Source organism: Notothenia coriiceps, unplaced genomic scaffold (genome assembly GCF_000735185.1).
Source record: "Notothenia coriiceps isolate Sejong01 unplaced genomic scaffold, NC01 NC01_scaffold00011012, whole genome shotgun sequence".
Lineage (NCBI taxonomy): Eukaryota > Metazoa > Chordata > Actinopteri > Perciformes > Nototheniidae > Notothenia > Notothenia coriiceps.
In genome coordinates, this window is record NW_011343713.1 from 142,146 (window position 1) to 164,506 (window position 22,361).

Sequence of the window (22,361 nt, forward strand, 5' to 3'; positions counted from 1 at the left end):
CACCCGCCATTAAACAAAAAGAAGAAGAAGACCCTTCTGATTCCATGGCAACGCAGCAGCTTCCGCCGAAGCTCATCCCGTTTGTTTTCACATTTAGGCTTCGCTCTTAGTTTTACACTTTTATACAAAAGTGTAACATGGTGATGTGACTTTACTTCACATATACCAGCGTTTATATTAATTACACAAGGCTCATTTATGAAAGTACAGGACCATTCAGAACGGTGAGACATTAGCACATTAGCATTGTTAGCTAATGCTTCTCCTGTAACGTTATTCTTTGTTCATTTTTATAAAACATACAATTAATGTATTTTTCTTTCTTTCACGAACATTTAAAACAACTTTGTCCCATCAAAGGGACCCCCCTACTACAAATACTTGAGTCCTTTTTACGGCCACAGTTAACTTACTTGTGTACTTTTACATAGATAAGTATTTTGGAGTATTTTGGTGTGACTAAAATGAGTCAGGTATAAGAACAGAAGTATAATCAGCTAAATGTCCTTAACATATTGAAAGTAGAAGTACTGATTGTGCATATATAAGTATTGCATTATACATTAGATTATTATTGAGACATTGCTGACCAGCATTTTAATGTTGTTAGTTACCATAGAGACTGTAAAAGGTTGTTACAGGTCAAGCTCATTTAAGCTGGTGGAATTGTATGAGCTCATCTCGTTTTATGATCTAATATATATCTGAAATGTAACTACAGCTGTTACACATACTGTATGTTGTAGAGAAAAGAACAATACAGTACAGAACATTGAGAAACCTGCACATGCTTTAGACTTATAACTATACTAAACATTTCACATGAAGAAAATTAAAGAGATTTTTTAAAGCCAAAATAAATGTATCTGTTCTATCTGTTATTCTTCTCCTGCCAGATTCCCCAGAGATGTGAGCCTTGTGACAGTTAAAGATGTCTTCTCAGGAAGAGACGATGCCAGTAAGAATAAATGCTGATTTATTAATATACACTAATCTCTGCTCAGTGACATATCCTTATATATTTCATTGGTCCTGTTCCTCAGGTGCTGCCTATTTGGGAGCTCTCCATCCCTCTGCCTGCCGTGCTGATGATCACTCTGAGCCTCTACATGATCGTCCTGGGGATCGGGCTGTGGATCAGATACTGCCTAAAGGTTGGTGCCCTGTTACCCTTACTGCAGTTTGTAAAATGTAAAATGAATACGTGTTGTTACCTTTAACCTGCACTAAAGGTAGACACATGAGGAACTGTAATTAAAGTGGACTATGCTGAAGTTGTAAAGGCTTTGATGTTGGCTCCCTCTGGTGTTTGAAAAGCAGCACCAGATAAGCCTTGCTCTCCTAACACAGCTATTAATTATCTGCAAATCTATCTATTCAGGCTTTCAATACTATAGGAAAGATATCTGAGATAATTTGAGTTCTTTATCAGGTGTGATTGTAACATTTGAGAAAAAGGGTCTGGCTTAAGAGTGGTTAATTATCATTTATAAGTTATTTAACAGGGACACAACATGTAGGCAATGCTGCATCTAATCTTAAGATTCAAGGGTTTTATTATCATATAGAGTTAAGTAAAGAAACATCTATCTTCGTCTTTTGTACACCACCCTCAATAACTAAAGTTTGCGTGTAAAAGAAAACAAAAAAAACTCACCTGAACACAGTTTGTAGTCGATTAGGTAATGCGCAGCTTAATAAGTGTTAAGTGTTATCTGTACGGAGTGTGGAAAGTGATTATGTTTTTTCTCTCTCTCTCAAAGGACCGGTGCTCTTCAAAGTGCTGTAACTGCTGTCCAGAAATGTCCATATGTGCGCAGTGTAAGAGTTTAGCAGAGATGTGTGACTGTCGCCTGCCGACCCTGCGCTCATGTCGGGCCGTTTCCTGCCCTTCTCCTTCTGTAAGTCTCCGCCACATACTGCACACAGTATAACTACTGGTGTAATCATGAATTCTTCACATTCCTGCTGAGCATACTGTCATTGTATTATGTTAAATAGTTAATCTTTGCATACGGCTTTGTAAATAGGGGCCTTACGTCACGCAAATTTGAGATTTCTGGCTATTAAAATACTCAGACTTGACTAGTTTCCACAGCATTAGAGGCAAATATTGGTTCATTTTAGTTCCGGTTCTGCAATAAAAATCTACGTAAATTGGATTTACCCTTTCCTGTCCTTGCTAGCCACTTATGTATGTATGTCTCTCTGACATGCAAAGACTTAAAACCAATGTGTATATATTCAAAAAGCTTTCCTTTTCTCTTTAAATTTGTATTTTTATCAACTGTTTGCAGCTCAAATAAGTCTGTGAAAACACTCCATGGTCTTTTTCTTACATTCTCTTATTGTGTTGTATGTATGCATCCTAAACACCAAAGCAACTTCCTTGTATGTGTAAACCTACTTGGAAATACATGAACCTGTTTCTGATTCTGATTCTAAAGGGTCAAACTCTTGAGACAAACAAATCACACAAATCGGTCTTGAACAAAGTCAAGTTTCACCTGATTGGTCTGCCTGAGATGAGACTGATTGTAGTGTCAGTACGTTCTGTATGTGGCTTGTGAGAAATGGGTTCTTATGGAGTTTATAGATTTTGCTTCTAGTTATCCCTACAACGGGACAAACTCCCGGCACCACCCACCCACCCACCCCACCCGACACACACACACACACACACACACACACACACACACCTACCTTTCTATCTAGCCCCCCTAGGCAAAAAGCTTACCATACAGAGCTTTTATATTTATCTTATTGTGAACTCCTGTGTCTCGTGTGTTTCCCCACAGTGTGCATGTTGGGACTGCGCCTGCACCTGTCAGCCCCCGGAGTGTGAGTCCTGCAACTGCCTCTGCTTCGAGATCAGGATCAAGTAAAGGATGCTGGTGCACTAATGCTACAGGGACATTTTTAGAGTTTACAGTGGAGAGATAACAGGAACCAAGGGAGGAAAGTGACTGGGAAGGACTTGAATCAGAGGCGCTCATGGTCAGCATCTTTACCCAGGACTATTTCTCTTTTTTCTTTTACATTTTTTTTTAAAAAGACTGAAAATTATTGTGTTACTCAGCAGAACTCCTTTTAGCTTTCACATGTTGAAGACTGTGTCAAAGTGTTTTATTCTCATTCTCTAAACTTGGGTACCTTTGGTATTTTTTCAACCTGGTAGGTTTGTGAAACAGATTAAATCAGTGTGTTGAAGTTCATTGATTTTTACATATTTAATTATTATATCAGCCAAAAAATGACATTTCCTCTTTAGTTCCTTTATCCGTTAACTATTAATCTACTTTACATGTGCTATAACTTGATATACAGTAGTATATTGATATCCATTGACTCAGGATTACATAGCAGAATGGAGGTTTTTATCCTTTTATCCTCTCTCACTGAATACTTTGAACTATTTGTGACTAAATGGGACAACCGTGGATTTTTGGATCTTTTAAGAGCAATGGCCAGACAGGCAAACAATTACATTAAATCATTGGAAATCGACGATCGGGCTCGATATATGGTTAAATATAGCAGTAGGCGATCGATGTCCATAGATGAGCGTAACATCTACGTCACTTTACGGCCCCGCCCACTTTTGGGGGAAACCAACGCTGTCATTTGAATGGTGATCAAGCCTGAAGCCACAGAGCTCTTCTTTTACTGTCCTTTCTTCTTAGAGGAAGTACAGAAACACGTAACTCTGGATTTGTTTTAATGTTTGTGGTGCAATAAACGACACAGCAGCTTTTTGGCATGATAAAACTATTATTTTCCGCCTCAGTCATGAGAGAGTCAGCCGGCGAAAATTACAGCCTCGCCTACTGATTTTAATTTAACCATATATCGAGCCCAATTGTCGATTTCAAATGATTTCATGTAATTGTTTGCCTAACTGGCCATCGTAATCGGGCTCTTTGAAGATCCAAAAATCCACGGTTTTCCATTTCTGATCGGATTGAAAGACAAAAATCAGAATTTCTATTGACCGCCATTCAAATGACAGCGTTGTTTTCCCCCAAAAGTGGGCGGGGCCGTACTTTTCGCCCGGAAGTGACGTAGGTGTTACTCTCATCTATTGGAGCCTAACAGGGCCCCTTTAACCATGCTCTTTCATCAAACCCTTATTTATTTATTGATCTATTATAGGCAACAATTTATCTATCCACATTTTTTACTGACCCCAACCTGTAAATGGTGGTTTTCTCGGGTGGGCTCAGAATCTTTTTATTTTTATAATTAAGTGAAAATGTAGCGCACCAGAGAGATGAACTCACAACACATTTTCATTATGTATTTAATCATCTCGATATGAACCAAAACAATAAAGAGAATTATTAATATGCTTCAGGATGTTTGTAAAGAAAACACAGAAATATTTCAAAAAGGTCATTATCGCATCAAATCAAAAAAATGTTTACAATTATTTCACAGTTAAAGAGCATGTGTAATCCACGGCAAGACTTGGCAGACTTATGATCCATGAAAAGTGCAGCTGAAGTATTTTAAGAGCAAATGTTTTTTATAGATGTTGACATGTTAGCTCCATGATATTATGAGGTAGACAAGGGCTCTCAGTGTTCCTTAAATCTTACATTTGTTCAATAATCCGTCCAATTGTATCAATATACACCATCTGCTTCTACGTCAGTTGGAGTTGACGTCTTTGTAAAAGATGTAAAAGAAGGCCATGTGTGTTATATCTGGATCCATAATAAATGTAACTTTGAGGATAAACAATTATAAAGTTCTCACAAAATATTACTCAGTACGTAGAAGATTATATATTACAAAGATTTCACACATTTCATTATTGTAGTGATTAAAAAAATAATTATAAAAAAACGTGCATATAGCCGTATGGTCCATAGCTTCATAAACCGTACTAGACTGTTTTTCAGTGCAGCTCAAACAATTCTTCATTTTTAGACTGGAGCAGTTAGCGTACAGGATCACAAAATGAATGTAAACATGTTTTATTTTGTGATAGAGCAGTGAAGCTGGCTTCAGATTAATCTCCTTCAAAGTAATTCACATTTAAAAGTTTATTTTTAACTTTCTTTTAGAAATGTATCTCTGTACATGCACACATTTCTTTACAAATATTTAAAATGTTGCTTTATGTAAAACCCTCAGGGTTGGGAACTCTAAGAAAAAGAAAAAAATAATCCACCAATCCTGTACCTTATAGTGCCCTGAGTTTTTACATCTTCATTATATATTTTTTCATAAAGGTGTGGTATTATTTCTCTATATTTACAGTGCGTTTCTTTACTTACGAGAAAAGTAGTGTTGGTTTCTAGAGCAGACATAAATGAAAAAAGGCGCTCAGAAAGAGACGCTGTGTGGACACAGTGTTTAACTCTTCCTTTCCTTCCTTAAAATAGGAGGTTTCTGCAACATGTACCCTGCAGTTGAATAAGGATTGTTTAAACAGAAATTAGCCTCTCTGATAGGATTTATTTTTGCATTGCTGTGCTTATTGCAGCTCCTTAAGTTGTTATTTCCCCCCGGATGTCTGATTTAACTACCTCTCTACGCCAAGTGCTCACAAAATTAAGTCATAGATGCAGCTTTGAGCTAAATCTTCTCTTAAATTAAGTAATTAATTAATTAAAGATTACATTCATTTGTGATCGCCACATCATGTAAATCACAATTTACAAAGTTTGAGCTTTTCTACAAAAAGAGTCGGAGACAGGTGGAGAAGATGAGGAGATGGAGGAGGAAGAAGAGGGGGCAGAGAGCAGGGCTCCCCCCGCTGTTGGTGGGCAGCGTGGGGGCAGCGGTGGCGTTGCTGGAGGTGCCTGAAGATAAGAAGCCCACATTTGAAGCCAGGAAGCTCTTGAAGCGGCTGAGTTTTGTATTTTCCTTCACTGCTGCTGCTTTTGTTCTGGTCTTATTGGCAGTGCTTTCAGCTGAGAGCACCACCGCCTGGAACCAGGAGCCGTCCTGCTTACACATCATCGGACCGCCAGAGTCAGTCTGAACACACAGACACACAACATTTAGGAGGGATGGTGAAACAATATTACCTCTGTAAGCTGCTGATTGTCTTGCTGATAATCTTATATATAATTAAAAAGAAACCTAACCCTAACTACTTCATTACTACCTCTTAATTAAAATCAAAGCCAATCAACAGCCTACGTGACTACATACACTTTTATAAAAAGATACCACTCTCAATCATCGCTTTAGAAGCTATGCATCAAAGGAAATAAAATACATGTTTGCATTTTTGTACTACACAATAAAAAACATTTGTATGTCATCCATTAACTCTTTTTATTTATTTAACTATTTATTTCTGCAAATGTGCAACTGTGCTATGGCAGTCGTGATATATAAAATGACTAACTAACTATTAAAAAAACTAACTATACGACACTGTAGGGTACAAAAAGTAAATCACATAAAATAAAATAAAAATCTTTATGTATTTAATTATGTAGATATTAATCAAAAGACGATATATGAATATTCACATACTCCTTGATGTGTGCTTATAGAATAAAGGAAAATACCACCTAAGCCGACATGCGAGTATAGTTTTGATAGTCTGCATACTTGAATATAAGCAGTAGTTTTGTATGAATCCCCGTTCTGATGTGCTGCACAAACAATACCTTCTTACGGCTTGTAGAAATAGTGTAGTGCTTGTAGACAGCTTTGTTATGGAGCCTATTTTAAAAATGTTCAACTTGTGTTTCCAATGTAATTTTTTAAGTGTCCAATGTTAAAAGACCCTAAAACACATTTATAAAACTGAAAAAGCATATGAAAGTGAAATAATCTCCTAAATTAAAATATTGAGCAACACAGAAATATAGGCTAACTACATAAAGAAAGAAAAAATAAATAACTTACTGGATCCAGTGTAAAAGTGCTGGTACATAAAATGTCACTCGACGACGCGTTCCCACAATTTTCCACAGAGGTCTTAAAATCCTGCAGGACTTGTTTTTCTGAAGAGTGGAAGAACAAAAAAAAAGACGGGAAATTAAACATCTAAATTGCTAAAAACCTGGACTTGAGGCACTTTGTAAGTGCCTATATTAGTGTGCAAATGTTTAATCTCACCTCCTCCTTTCGCAGAGCTCCAACCAGCAACCCAGCAGGACGTTCCCACGGAAAAGGTCCGTCCATTGTCCATGCAGATGGGCTGGATGTAGTCGGACAGGGTGGGCTTGGTGTGCAGGTGCAGCACGGCTACATTAGACCCCGTCATCGTGCTCAGAGTGATGTTTGACACGTTCCTTTCCACCTCAAAGGGGTTGGAACCGTTCTGTTTCAGCCGACCCAACACAACGGTCCAATCAGACGCTGAGGGGGAACTGTGGGAGATAAAACATGAACTCAATATTGACCTGCAGAATGAGTCCTAAAACCCTGAAATTATTTAAAACATTTTGGTTAAATGCTTAAAATAAGCTTCAGAGATTTGTTTGTTTAATGACATAAAATACATCGGTAAATATGTTCTTTGTGAATTTCTAAAGCTTGTCTTAAAAGCGGGTAGCTCACTATTGTCTAAATGTGAATACTTAATGTAACCCCCCTGAACATTAGCCATCTTTATCCTAGCGATAACCGTAGTTTAGCTTAGCGTTGCCATGTTTGGCTCGTCAGTCCCCTCCTGCTCCCTGGCTAAATGACGCACTGCGTGCTAAAAGAACCATCCTTCGGGCAGCAGAGCGGAAATGGTGGAAATCCAAACACCATGACGACCTCCTAACCTATCAGGCTTTCCTCTCCTCTTTCTCTGCTTCCATCTCTCAGGCAAAAAGCACTTTCTTTCAAGATAAGATCCAATCTTCCTATTCCAATCCCAAAAAACGATTTTCCATCTTCTCCACCCTCTTGGACCCCCCCAAAGCCCCTTCCCCCTCCTCCCTTCTGTCAAGCGACTTTGTTAACCACTTTGAAAAAAAGGTTGATGATATTCGCTCTTCTTTTTCTGACTCATCTTTACTCACCACTGGGTCACCAGACCCTCCCTTCACCCACACACTAACCTATGTTTCCCCTCTCTCTCCAAGTGAGGTTCTTACCCTCATTACCTCTGCCCTATCCCCTCAAACCTCCTTCAGACTATCGCTCCTGATATTCTACCGTTTCTCACCCATTTCATCAACACTTCTCTAACTTCTGGTCACTTTCCAAACAGTCTCAAGGAGGCAAGAGTAAACCCTCTCCTAAAGAAACCNATCCGAGTCTTCACCTGTTAGAAAAGGCCTTCCTTTTCGTCAAAGTCAACCAGTTCCAACTCGAACTCACCACTTCGTCTGTAAATGACTCTCTACAGGGTCGATGCTGCTGACCAATGATCGCCCCTTCCTGTCTTAATAACGCACAGCAGTCGCATGTCACCATACTCGTACGCACCGATTACTGATAGCTCGCCAAACAAAGGTTGCCTCGCTCCTCAAGATTCTTGTCTCGACCCCTAGGTCATCTGTAATGTCCCAGTCTGTGCCTGTGTGAGGCTATGGACTCGTCCAGAGAACTCCATACTCACCTCCTCCCTTTCCACGTCTTGCACTTTGAGTTAAGTAACCCTCTACGCTATCCTCTGTGACTAGTAAGTGGCACAGCTTACGTGTCTGTTGAAGTTTCGCGTACTATTTCTCTCTTTCCTACGACGATATCGTCATAATGTCAAGGAGTACTGTCGTCTCCGTCGAAAGCCAACTCCCTGGACGAAACTTGACGTCTGACTCACTGCAAGCCTAGGTCTAAATTTTCCATGACCTTACCTTTATTGTCCTCTCAACAAACTACCTTCGCACGAGTTTCATAGTCGTTCCTTTTCCTCGTCTCTATTAATGAGCATTAAATAAATGTAGTCTGCCGTTGACGTCCATTTCAGGAAATTTTGAATTGGAAGACAGTCTCCTACATTATCATACTCGTTGTAAAAAGAATTACCTTCTTCGTCGAGTAACAACACATTTTTACAAAGGGTCACAAAAGAGATATTGATACTGCAAAAACGTAGTACTATTCGACATGGACACATACTTACACATTGTACATGCCGACGTAAAAGACTCAAAGTATTTTACCTTTTGAGTAAATGTTCATAGAGTATAATATATCATGTTCTTGCAGTATAAACAATGGGGTTCATGTCGACAACTCATTTAATAAACAATGGTAAATGGTGACGACGTATGTCCGAACACTCAGTGCCTAATGTAGTCTGACGTTCCTTAGACCCCACATCTGGATCTATTGTTTGACGCGAAGTGACGTTTGTAGCGACGATTGTTGGGCGACGCCCCGTCTATGTGCCGAAATGTTGTAGTCTCTCCTATGCAGGGGTCGCGGACTGGCGTCTTTCGCTGCGTCCATACCAGGTCCGAAGCACGTAAGAGTCCGGATCTGATTGACGTTGAGGGGTGGTCTCATGCTGGGACCCGTACACCGCGCTAGCTGGAGACGTCGAGAGTACTTACGTCTTGCCGGGAGCAAACAGGGAAGTTGGAGGATTTAAGAGGGTGTGGTGCGCGAGAGCGCGAGGGAAGTGACCGAAAGGCATTGACGATCTTTAGGTGAGGTTCTGTTACCATTCGACACGCATGGTAACGACGCTTACTAGACGGGAAGGATTAGTTCCTGTACCAATTTGCGCATAGTGGGATCGTGGTACGTGAGGGGCGAAACCAATTTCGGCACCTCTGTGGTTTCCCCGACTCAGACTGCAAGGAATCTGGGTGTGATCCTAGATAACAAACTGTCCTTCACTGCAAACATTGCTGCTACAACCCGCTGCTGCAGATACACGCTTTACAACATCAGAAGGATACGTCCCCAGCTGACCCAGAAATCAGCGCAGGTTCTGGTCCAGGCTCTCGTCATCTCAAGCCTAGACTACTGCAACTCCCACCTGGCTGGTCTACCTGCATGTGCCATCCGACCTCTGCAGCTCATCCAGAATGCAGCGGCTCGTTTGGTCTTCAACCTTCCTAAATTCTCCCACACCACGCCGCTCCTCCGCTGCCTTCACTGGCTTCCGGTAACTGCTAGAATCCACTTCAAGACAATGGTACTTGCGTACCATGCTGCGAATGGATCTGGCCCTTCCTACATCCAGGACATGGTTAAACCGTACACCCCAGCACGTGCACTCCGCTCTGCATCAGCCAAACAGCTCGCTGCACCCGCACTGCGAGGGGGACCCAAGTTCCCATCAGCAAAAACACGTGGGTTTGCTATCCTGGCTCCAAAATGGTGGAATGAGCTCCCCATTGACATCAGGACAGCAGAAAGCTTACACATCTTCCGGCGCAGACTGAAAACTCATCTCTTTCGACTCCACTTCGAGCGATAGAACTATTAACAAAGCACTTATATACTAATAAAGGACTGGCTTATCTAAAGCCAGTTGAGTAGCACTTGAAATGTTTTAGTTCTATGAAACCTGATGTAATTATATGATTCTGTTTTCTTCAAGTTTGTATTTTGTTGGTCGGACGCACTTATTGTAAGTCGCTTTGGATAAAAGCGTCAGCTAAATGCAATGTAATGTAATGTAATGTGACAGTCGTATGTTTCCTGCGTACAGCCTAACGTTAGCTTTTTACTTTTGAAGAATTATAAAAGTGGTGTTAACAAAAGGGATTATTCTGTTGAGCAAAACATGCAACTATCATAATCGTTTGTTTGCCACATGGCATACTTTCTGAAATAACCCAAAAATCTAATTTCCATTGGATTTTTGCAGAGGGAACCGGGAATATGCTCACTTCAAGGTTCCCCTACAGAAATACGGTATCCCTGCAACACTCCATAAGGAATAGGAAAGAGACAACATCAACAGCAGTTTGGCCATCTTTTGAGGATACCTGCGACCACAATATGTATACTAACCTGTGCAGCCAGTAAAGTAACTGGTTTACTGGTTCAACTGGAACTATTTTAACTTGGCATTGTTGTTGATTGTAACAACAATACGGTAGAAGCCAACTGCTGACTGTTTAATGCGAGTTTCTAAAATAATTGCTGAACTACAGTAAACCTGAAACAGAACATTTCATTTAAGACCTAAATTGTCGCAAAATATATATAAATATAGCCGTAGATTAATTGTGCAGCATAAGTCAACATCTAGTTATCATTCAGTCATTCAGCATAGAAAATGACAGCGGCTGCCTTTGCTATAAAAGCTTTCCTACAAAGATGGCTGTGCCGCCCCAGAGAGCACCGAATTCCAAGGACTGAGCAAGCCTCCAGGAAGAGCGCCGGCTGTTTAAGCACATTTTCGAAGTGGCCAAACGGCGGTACTACACATACTTTCCAGTCAATTACGTCATTTTGGCCCTAACATGCTTTTCCCCAATTGAATTACATTGTGAAATAAACGTCTGTAAATCAGCGGATAATTCTTTTTTAGCTTAAAAAAAACTACCTAGTCCGAAAACTTTCCTATCCAATATTTAAATCATTAGAGTCTAAAAGCTGTAGAAATGCAGAATCCAGGGTTTTTTCCCTCTCCATGACGGAACCAAGAGTGGGAGATTGGAGTCGGGGCTAAAGGAAAACTCAAGTGCTCATGCTCTATGGGCCCAGGTCGGGTACTTTTTGAATCTGTAGTCTTTCCATTTCGGGCTTCATGTGCCACTTTCATAGGAACGAACGGGGCCCCGCCTCCGACGTTGTATCTAGTTCTCTATAGACATCTGACTGAAGAGAACTCAAAACTTCCAAACCTCTGATTGGTTTAAAATAGGCGTTTTCCATAAAGTCCAATATAAAAACCATTGACACAGTGCGTTGTTGTATAGGCTAGACTTACGTCTGTGGTTTTAGCACACTGTAGTTACAAAGCAGTGACAATGCAGCCTTTGAGAAGACCATCTTACGACTAAAGTTGGACATACTTTGGTCGTCATTTGTCGGAACCATTACTCCAGGTGTCTCACCTTGTGAAGCATTCGGCGTTGCTCAAGACGGCGTCCTCGGCCACCAGAGTCCCGCCACACACATGACTCCCGTTCTTCTGCAGACTCACCATCCAGGGCCACTCGCCGGCCGTCGCAACCGAGCTTCCTCCAGCAATACGTGAATTCATCGGGGCTTTGCCACAGAACACAGCTGGAGAAACAATCACAATCAGATTTTTGAACGTTAGTTTCTTGTTGCTCTCAAAGCACTTAACACAGCTATAGACATACAGCTAAAAACAAAGACAAAAGGAAAAGGGTTAGTCAGTAGATAACATAAAAAACAGCAAAGCAATGAACCTGAACCAAACCTAGTTTTATTAATAACTTTTGAAAAATAAATCCACAAGAGCAGCTTCAGAGAACAACTCTTTACACCAAGATGCTCCACAGAGCACCACATGAAGTCATTCCTGCCTGTGGCCATCAAAAAGGAAGTCATTTCTCCCTGTGGCCATCAGACTCTTAACTCCTCCCTCACCAAGAGACTCACTTAACCATCAGCAGCCAAACCCTTTTACATTTTATTTGATCTTTTATTGGACATTTTAATTCAACTACTTATGTTTATTTAAGTATCTTTATTTAATTGTATGTTTTTGCAGCACAATCTTACTTTAACTAATGTCAATATAAATATTCGTATTCTATATTATTGTATTTGAACATTTATTGGACATTTAACTTGAATTACATATGTAAAGATATAAATATCTTTATTTTATTTCATTATGCATTGCACATTTTTACTATAACTTACAAATTTTTAAGCAATGTTTTTATATTTGACTTTAGTGTCCTACAACACAATTACTCATGTTAGTTATTTAACTATTAACAAAAACAATGTTAATACTCAAAGTACAAATACCTTAAATTGTACTTATGTACAGTACTTGAGTAAAACTGCTATAATCAATTCCTATTTTAGCATGTGTAAACAACATACAGCTTCAATGTAAAGTGGTACAACGTTATACTGAACGTGTAACACAAGAGAAAATTCCAAAATGCACAATTAGTTGCTAATAGTTTTTAAAAAATTCTCTATGTGGGTACATTTCTCCTAAATTCACCAAAAACAAGCATTACATAAGTAATACATGATTTGCAAGTTTTATCACTTACAATTACATAAGAGTGTTTTATGTTGTTATTTGTCAATGTCAACAAAGTTTGGATACTTTGAGTACTTCTGAGAAGATAAGTATTATACATATATATGTTAATACCTAATACTCAATGTACATAAGTACAGTACTTGAGGAAAACTGCTATAATCTTGTTTTAGATGTAAACTATGGTGTTGGAATATAAAGTCCTAAAGCTCCTACCAGTGGGTGGAGGTTGAGGTGTGGTTTTTCCAGAGTTTGGCAGCTTTGAAGTGGCCTTTGCTGTACAATCACAACGTACACATTTAAAGATATTAAACTCAGGTGCTGAAGACACAGTATTACACAGAACTTAATATTTGAAAGTTTCCAAATACAGCAAACATTTCAGGGTGAAATTTCGTGGGGGAGTGGATGATACACATAATTCTTCAATTTTCAAAGTATGAATTATACAGCTACAATGTAAAGTGGAACAAGCTTAAACTGAATTTATAAAAAGAGCAAACATTCCAAATACACATTTAGTTTTTCTCTATTTGTGTACATTTCAAAAGCGAGCAGTAAATAATACATCATTTGAAAATGTATCACTAATATTTCAGAAAACTTGTAATACAACACATATTTGCCTTAATGCAAGTTATCTATTAGGAAAGTTTTGTGGTGAAATCTATCAGTAAAATGTTTACCCTTTCACCTGTAGTGTGTACAACATGTAAGAGTTTTACAATATATATCTCTAAAAGCCATTTTCTAAAAATGCGTATTATCTCATTCAAGAGATCGAGTAGCAATTGCATACAATCAAATGTACAGTTGTATTCCTATTTAAATTCTGAAAGTCTGATGTAAAGTATGTTTTTTTCAAATTAATGGAGTGAAAAAGACATTTCCAAAATCTCCTCTGTAAAAACCATTGACGCTAATCTTTCAACAAAATGAAACAACCATATTAAATCCGGCTTTTCTACATTTCTGTTGCAAATGACTGACAGGTGACAGGTACTCACGTGGGGGTATAGGGGTGGAGGTTGGAAGGGGGGGCAGGCCGGGACAGGACACGCTGAGGTCGCTGTCAGTCCCTGTGGATATGAAGGTCACGAAGCCCGGCTGGTTGCTGGTGATTAGGCTGTTGATCCAGGCCTGATACCGGGAAACTTTGGAGTAGACTCCTGGGAAATTAGGTAAGGCGCAACCTTCCCCAAAACTCACAACTCCGCCCTGGATCCAGCGGCCGCCCTGCTTACTCACAAGCGGACCGCCTGAGTCCCCCTTTAATGAGAGACACATTTAGAAAAGGGTCTTTGCGGAACGTCAAATATGAAAGTCTTCAGGTTCTTGAATGCAGTAAAAATATTAATTCCAGACTCTGAAAAAAGTCCACTACAAGTAACGTTTCTTTGAGTATGCAATCAGCTAAATCTAGCCTAGTTAAAGTACCTACTTAAAAGGTATTGATCCTGCATTAAAACTGTTCCGTTTTGTTATTGTTCTACATAAAAATACGTCATTAAAATACCCCATTTGTGAATTTCTGAGCACAGTTGAAGAAATTAAAGGACACTACTAAACGTCATCGAACATTAACCACCCTTAGCTTAGCGGAGGAAAGGTGAAGTCATGTGACTGTGCTGTTGTTCCTTCACAGCTAATGTTAGCTGTTTGATTGCATTAATGCTTCAAAAACCATAAAGTGGTGTGAATATGTAGAGCTTGAACCAAAACAAGTATCATGAATGTGTTTTGTGGAGGGAAACAGTAAGATGCTGAGTTCAGGGTCAGACCACAAAAATACGTCATCCAGACACCAGTCTATTAGGGTACACATGCACCATTTTAAGATAGATACTGTATAACAGAAAGGATTGGAGAAGGTTGGGTCAAAGATGCTCACCTGACAGGAGTCCTTCCCTCCGGCCCGGAGCCCGGCGCAGATCATGTTGTCTGTGATTGTATTCACTCGATAGTCACATTTGCACTGCCTGTTCCCCACGATGGGCACCTCCACCTCCATGAGGCTTTTTGGGGATGGAAGAGGAGCTGAAGAGACACAAATACACACTTCTTTAAGAGCACAGCATTTTTACTGCATTTTAAAATTACAACTACTGCAATTATGAAGTATTACAGTGCTTGAACGTATCATCAAACTTTTTTTTTGTTTCTAATAATGTTAAAACAACCTTATACATAACATAATGACATTTGACAAAATGTAATGTTTGTTAAATGTGTGGTTCGTAAAATATATTTTGAGTTTTTTTTTGTTTTATGTTTTTGTGAAATATGTTTGAGTTTTCTGATTTGATTTTGACATTTGTGAAACGTTTTTGTAATTTGTGCAATTTTTCAGTGTGTTTTGAAATGTATTTTTTGTTGGGACACCCTTATGAGTGCTCAGTTAAGTGCTCAATGGAAATCTAAATGTCTGTTGCATTTAAACAGCAGAGTTGTGACCTTGCAATAATAAAATAAATGTTGCCTTCTGAACCCACTTTGAGATGCGATGGCCCCCCAGCCGGTGACCCAGGAGTCGGTGCCGCTGAAGAAGGTGCTCTCCGAGGCTGCCAGGCACACGGGAGCGATGTAGTTGGTGAAGTTGACCGGAGAGGAGAGCTTCAGGAGGCAGATGTCATTGTCGCTCTTAATGGAGTTGAAGGCAGGGTGATTGATGATCTGTGTAACCGTCCTCGACACCTCGTTAGAGTTGGCGACTTCTAGATTTAGGCGACCCAGATACACAATCAGTTTGTCTGTGCCGGTACTGGAGAGTTAAAAAAGAAAAACAAATATTAGTAAACTTATATCATAGTAAACAGATGATAACTCACGTAGTGAAGTGACATAAATTAAAACAATTATAAATTGATTGATTCATGAAAATTCAAATGATCAGAATCAGGTAAAGTAATTTTTCACATACTGTAAAGGGCATTTGCTTTGGGGTTTACCGATGCTTAAAATAAATTGTAAAATAAGACTTTAAAAAAAATGTACTTATAAACTATTATAAAGTAAAATAAATGTAACCAATTATAACACAAACCAGATATAAGACTAAATGTACCATAATTACAGAAAGTATAACAATATGACCAATTACTATAAAAAAAAGCAGTATATCTAAATTAAAACTGGAAGAGCTGTGCAGAAAAAGTAGTGCTTGGGGTTGGGTTCACAGTACTACCCCCCGCTCCAACAAATTGTACATGATAGGCTAAGGGGCGGAAAATCTCTAAGCGGTTGACCAATTACATCAGAGCCAGCCAGCTAACCAATCAGAGCAGACTGGGCTCTGGTTTCAGACAGAGGGTGAAAAGAGGTGTTGCAGCACAGGCAGTATGAGAACAATTAAGAGCTTTCTGAACATTAAAGCATGGAGACATGTCACAGTGGAGGAACAAAATACAAATATGAACCTAAAAATTAGAATAATATTTCCTCGTGAATTAAGTCACATAAATACATTTCATTATAGGATATAGGACACACCTTGGGAAGCAGTGAGCCGCAGTCAGCACCCATTCACTGTTAATGAGGGACCCTCCACAGAAGTGATTGCCTGATCGAGTCAGGCTGGCCTGCCAGGGCCAGCTGCCCTCAGGCGCCGCCTGTCCTCCAACGATCCTGGTGTTGAGCGCAGGCTTACCGCACTCTGACAGAGACACACAACACAACACAGTGAGCCCCTCTGCTCTCCCGGGTTTTATATCGAGTTGTCATATTGATTGATTCTGATTGACTGCAAAGTTACATTTGTAATTTTGAGGTTTGTATGTGCATCTGATTGCCAGAAGTCTATAGGCTGTTAGTGACGACATGTAAATGATATGATGACTAAGCAACTTTTTAGAGTTTTTGTGGATTTTGTTTTTTTTGGAATAGATAATAGTATTTTAATAAACTGCATGTGTCTGGAGACTGGCCCCTGGTGGGATTCTCATTTCATTCTCATGTGTGGCGCTGAGTGTAATTGAGTTCAGCACACACTGGTCTTTAGCAGGGGGTCTCATTTTTTTAAGTTGTTGTGTTTTATAAGAGAATGAATTGTAACATGAATGAACAAAAATAATAGCAAAGATATATCAAGCAAATTGTTAAAAATAACACAAAGTGTTAACGGAAGTAAATAAAAAAGTCCATAAAACTTCGACTTACCATTTAGTTGTGAATGAGACTCTGAAAAATAGAAAAACAAACATATTGATGAAACAGTTATGAATGAACATACTTATGTTTCTATAATGATATTTACTTAATTCTTTATTTCAAATTTGCCTAACTCACTAAAGAACGGTCTACTTTTCTTTAATTTTTCTCTTCTGTTCTGGGATAATTTAATAATATTAATTTGATTATTATTAAATTGTATATCCATGTCATTTATTACCATACACACACAGGCACTGTATCCTACATTTCCCTTAAGCCAACTTTTATAAAAATCGTTCACAAATTTAAGATATAATGCTTTAAAAACCTGGTAATTATGTTTTTACATTTATTTATCTTTCATTTCTTGTTTTGGCATCACTTTTATTTGATTAGTAAATATATACAAATATATGCACACACCCACACACGTATGAAATTATGTTATATCAATGAATACATAATTATATTAATAAATAACATTAAATGAAGTGAATTGGGTGGGAAATAAAAGAGAGGAGCCCCACCCGGTATTCATCCTGGTGTTATATAATGAATACCTGCAGGTTTGTTTGTTTGAACACTGGAAACAACGGCATGCTTCACACTGGAAACATATAACCAACTGTACTGCCATTACATCTGTTTAGAAAAATATCTAGTACAGCAATATAAAAAATACCTACAAAGTAATAATAGCCCCGACAAACACTGCTGTTTCTTTTGTGTGTTATTTATGAGTTGTTGTGTTGGCGTGTTTTTTCATCTGCCATTTGCACATAGTTAAGGTTGTGTAAAGGCCCAGATACACCGGCCAGTCACCTGAGAAGTCGCCGACGCCGACAACGACTGTTGCTTCGCCGGACTCTCCTGCGTATTTGCCGACTTTGCGCACTGGAACACACCGCAAATCCGAGCCGAGCACATATGAACTGCGTATGCGTGTGTGGCAATAACTCTCCTTACCAGCAGGCGGCGGTAGTGTGTATTCATCTTTCAAAAGAGGCAACAACCGGAACAACCGGAAGACAGAGAAGAAGAACAGACTCCGTGATATAAATAAACAACAAATAGCGTTTTTCTTTCCATTTTCACTCTCGTCCATTGAAAACATGAACGAACAGGAGCAGGACGAACGGGAGGTACTGGAGCTAGCAGCCCTTGGACTCACGCTGGTGTTAAATCATTTGTTTACCTCCCTCACTTCCGTTAACGCTTCTCATGCACTGATTCGCTAGCTGAACAGCCAATCAGTGTTATCCCTTTGTCCGACTTCCGGTGGTGTTCTCGACGCCGATTCAAGGCGTCAGGTCGGCAGAAAGACCCGACGGTGCGGCGCACACCACTCCGAATAGGGCGTGCCCACGCTCATGTTCGGCCCGACTCCCATTTACTGCCGATTTCGGGCCGGTGTATCTGGGCCGTTTAGATGAAGCTCTGCACATCCTGACTCACNCGCAAATCCGAGCCGAGCACATATGAACTGCGTATGCGTGTGTGGCAATAACTCTCCTTACCAGCAGGCGGCGGTAGTGTGTATTCATCTTTCAAAAGAGGCAACAACCGGAACAACCGGAAGACAGAGAAGAAGAACAGACTCCGTGATATAAACAAACAACAGATAGCATTTTTCTTTCCATTTTCACTCTCGTCCATTGAAAACATGAACGAACAGGAGCTCTATAAACCGATGAGGTGAAATAGCCGTCCGTGTGTGTTCCATCTTCCATTTTAAATCATTTGTTTACCTCCCTCACTTCCGTTTACGCTTCTCATGCACTGATTCGCTAGCTGAACAGCCAATCAGTGTTATCCCAATCGGCAAGAAAAGGCGTCAGGTCGGCAGAAAAGTCCCGATGGTGCGGCGCACACCACTCCGAATATGGCGTGCCCATGCTCATGTTCGGCCCGACTCCCATTTACTGCCGATTTCGGGCCGGAAGTCGGACAAAGGGATAACACTGATTGGCTGTTCAGCTAGCGAATTTATAGAGTTTCGGTTTATGGAGCTCCTGTTCGTTCATGTTTTCAATGGACGAGAGTGAAAATGGAAAGAAAAACGCTATTTGTTGTTTGTTTATATCACGGAGTCTGTTCTTCTTCTCTGTCTTCCGGTTCTTCCGGTTGTTGCCTCTTTTGAATGATGAATACACACTACCGCCGCCTGCTGGTAAGGAGAGTTATTGCCACTCACGCATACGCAGTTCATACGTGCTCGGCTCGGATTTGCGGTGTGTTCCAGTGCGCGAAGTCGGCAAATACGCTGGAGAGTCCGGCGACGCAACAGTCAGTGTCGGCGTCAGCGACTTCTCAGGTGACTGGCCGGTGTATCTGGGCCTTAACATGTTGTCTGGTGTCAACAAAACTGGTTTTACTGGCTCCATTGTTGAGTCAAACATACATACAAACATTCATAGAGACCAGAAAGGCCACATTTCTCTTAGAGCACGACATTTCTCCACCATGAACAATTATTTGCCCAACTTGTTTGGTTGTTTGTTTGTTCGTTCACACCATGTAAAGCGGCCTTGGATCCCTTGAAGGGCGCTATAATAAATGTAATCTATTATTATTATTATCATTGTTGTTACTTGTACTTGAATATTTCTTATATGTTAAATAATCATATTATTATGTATGCATTGTTGTGCTCATCTTTAAAAAAAAAAGGTGCATCTGGAACTTTGAAAAATATACTGCTGGGTAAATAAATATTACCAATAATAAATCATTATTTAATATTGTTGTGTCTTAAGTAAGTAATTTAAGTGAGCATATGAAATAAAGTAAGAAGTACAATACTTCCTCAAATTGTGGTGGATTAGAAGTGTAAAGTAGCAGGAGATGGAAATACTCAAACTACAAGTACCTAATATGAATATTCATTTTTTTACATTCAACATTTTCTATTATTATTGTGAATTATTATTATTAATATATAAGTATTTATGAATACAAAAGTACATATTTCCCTCTCTTTAAAAAAGGGACAATAGTAAAATGTTCCTTTAAAATATATATATTTAACATATTTAATGTGGTAAAGTTCACTGGCAAAAGTTGTTTTAGCAACTGTTTTACAGATTGACTGTTATTTAAACTAAATAAATCCCACTTTTGTACTTTTAGTGCATGATCAACGGCAAGGCAATGTATCACAAAAAAAGATATTCATACAACTTTTTTGCAATAAAGGACGCATTCTATGCGTTTCTGAACTATTATTTCGAACGATAACTTCACTTTTGGTATCTCAAGCGTATTTTGATGATAACATCTATGTAATTAAGATTCTCAAAGCAGTACTTTAATACGCTAAGGTATTAAATATTTTTTAACCACTGAATTTCCTGTCCTTAAATAATTACATTGACACTAATTCCTCTTTAATATAAGCCAAATGTTTCTGGTTTCATGAAAAATAAAGTCTTTAAAATGTAAATACAAGAGGATTTATGTACCACAAAATAACTTAAAACTAAGGAAAATCAATCGATATGAGTTTGATTATAACCACATCTTAAACATGGCAATTCTATTACACTAAATATATAATTAAGTAATAAAATACAATGGAAATTTAAAGCAGAACTAAAAGTTGGTTTCTATGACTAATAAATCACTTAAAGCCTGGCATTGTGTGCGGCTGCTTCACTCTCAGAGGATCTAATAAAATAATGGGACATGTATACAATAGAAGAAGGCTTGATAAAGGACACTGACAGTGATTGACTGGACACATATTGTTGTAGACGGATTGTACTCTCACCTATAATTATCAGGAATTGCCCAGCAGACAAAAGCTGCAAAGGTTCAAATTTGTCATGTTTTGACATCTCTCTTTAATCTAACGCATCTTACTGCAAGATATAATACTTTTATTGAACTTAACAACAACAACAACAACAACAACTAAGTTACTGCAAACTTCCAAGAATGATTTATTTTATTATGTTCAATAAATACAGTTGGTTGTTTTTCTCCTTCAGAAATAATTTTTCTAAATAATTTCTTTAAATGCAAATGAAAGAAAATGTAATAAAGAAAACATTTTCTCTACTATATCATATTCAAACATTTTACTAATGCATATAATAGTTCAATTAAATGAACTCTGCTCTGCATTTTGATCCTTTTAAGTGCAATATTTTCAGTTAAGGCAATGTAATCAAAAATTGAATGCAGGATTTCCACTCAGAGCAAAATAATTTAGAGATGCAATCATCATAAAAAATACACACATTACGTTTTGATTAGTACTTTTCCCTCTATGGAGCAACAGCTACTCCTACTCTTTTTTTAAAGTAATTCCCCCTTTCCCTCAGACAGCAGTGAGGTACGTCAGTGTGTGGTGCAGCTGAGTTCCCTTACCTTGAGTCAGGAGGGAGAGCAGAGCCGCGGCACAGATCAACCTGTAGAGAGCCATGACTGTGGGTCGATTCTGCAGGTCTGCTGCGGCATTAAATAACTTCATTTGCCTCTACACCTCCCTCCTACAGTGTCACCTGTTCAAAGACACGCCCAACACCTCAATCAACATTTCTCTGAGCTGCAGGGAGAGCATTTCCATTAGTGCTGATATTACCTGCTTAAATTCCACACCTGTCAGGCACTGATAGACTTAAGAGGTTGTTTCAACTGCACTATTTCTTAATGCTAAAGGTCTCCTATCATGCAAAATGCCCTTTCTGATGTATTTTATACATAAATATGTGTCCCCGATTTTGCTTCAACAGTTCAGGTTTAACAGCCTTATTACCTGTGGGATGAAACTGTCCCTGAGTCTGGGTTGGCATGGATGTCGGGACCAGTGTGGTATCTCTGTGTGAGACTTGGGACCAGTGTGGTCGGTGTGCTTGTGATTGTATCTTTCTGTATTGTTTACTTTTCTCACTTTCTTTTGAAGAAAGTTATTCCTATTTGGCATTGAGACCTTTTTGCTTTGACTTGTTGAACAACTTTTTTCACCGGGGTTATTTAATATTTTGTCACTTCCCTTTTCCCCCTAGACTTTAGGAGAAGGTAATGCCAATAAATAATGAACTTGCAGAGTGCACTTGCATTTGAAAGACAGTCAAAACTAAAAAGCAAGAACAAGCAAATCCCCATGGGTAAAAAAGGGAAAGAGTGCATTTAAAAGACA

General features: G+C 39.1%; 2 protein-coding genes across 3 annotated transcripts; one reads left to right on the top strand and one right to left on the bottom strand.

Annotated features, from left to right (window-relative positions):
• The first annotated feature begins 41 nt into the window (after positions 1 to 41).
• On the top strand, positions 42 to 3,215 carry si:ch211-198p11.6 (keratin-associated protein 5-9). The gene is made up of 5 exons (XM_010772265.1): positions 42 to 224; positions 897 to 958; positions 1,044 to 1,154; positions 1,764 to 1,901; positions 2,799 to 3,215. Exons 2-5 carry the CDS (start codon positions 932 to 934, stop codon positions 2,883 to 2,885), a joined length of 363 nt encoding a protein of 120 aa, XP_010770567.1. The 5' UTR covers positions 42 to 224; positions 897 to 931; the 3' UTR covers positions 2,886 to 3,215.
• An 851-nt stretch (positions 3,216 to 4,066) lies between these two features.
• Positions 4,067 to 21,657, bottom strand: LOC104946426 (transmembrane protease serine 9). 2 transcript variants are annotated; one of them, XM_010772266.1, is made up of 11 exons: positions 21,590 to 21,657; positions 17,225 to 17,245; positions 16,559 to 16,721; positions 15,562 to 15,830; positions 14,961 to 15,106; positions 14,077 to 14,338; positions 13,286 to 13,345; positions 11,931 to 12,102; positions 7,087 to 7,340; positions 6,874 to 6,971; positions 4,067 to 5,988 (listed from the first exon to the last, which is right to left on the bottom strand). In XM_010772266.1, exons 1-11 carry the CDS (start codon positions 21,642 to 21,644, stop codon positions 5,683 to 5,685), a joined length of 1,806 nt encoding a protein of 601 aa, XP_010770568.1. In that variant the 5' UTR covers positions 21,645 to 21,657; the 3' UTR covers positions 4,067 to 5,682. The 2 variants fall into 2 exon arrangements, with proteins under 2 accessions (XP_010770568.1, XP_010770569.1); XM_010772267.1 differs by lacking the exon at positions 13,286 to 13,345.
• Between the last annotated feature and the right edge of the window lie 704 nt (positions 21,658 to 22,361).

Excerpts from the sequence above, each read along its gene's own strand:
- si:ch211-198p11.6 (XM_010772265.1), top strand. The coding sequence starts at position 932 with ATGTCTTCTCAGGAAGAGACGATGCCA. Across the intron at positions 1,155-1,763 it reads GGATCAGATACTGCCTAAAG|GACCGGTGCTCTTCAAAGTG; the intron begins GTTGGTGCCCTG and ends TCTCTCTCAAAG. Across the intron at positions 1,902-2,798 it reads TTTCCTGCCCTTCTCCTTCT|TGTGCATGTTGGGACTGCGC; the intron begins GTAAGTCTCCGC and ends GTTTCCCCACAG.
- LOC104946426 (XM_010772266.1), bottom strand. The coding sequence starts at position 21,644 with ATGGCTCTCTACAGGTTGATCTGTGCCGCGGCTCTGCTCTCCCTCCTG. Across the intron at positions 14,339-14,960 it reads GAGGGAAGGACTCCTGTCAG|GGGGACTCAGGCGGTCCGCT; the intron begins GTGAGCATCTTT and ends CTCTCATTAAAG. Across the intron at positions 5,989-6,873 it reads GCACTTTTACACTGGATCCA|ACTGACTCTGGCGGTCCGAT; the intron begins GTAAGTTATTTA and ends CTGTGTGTTCAG.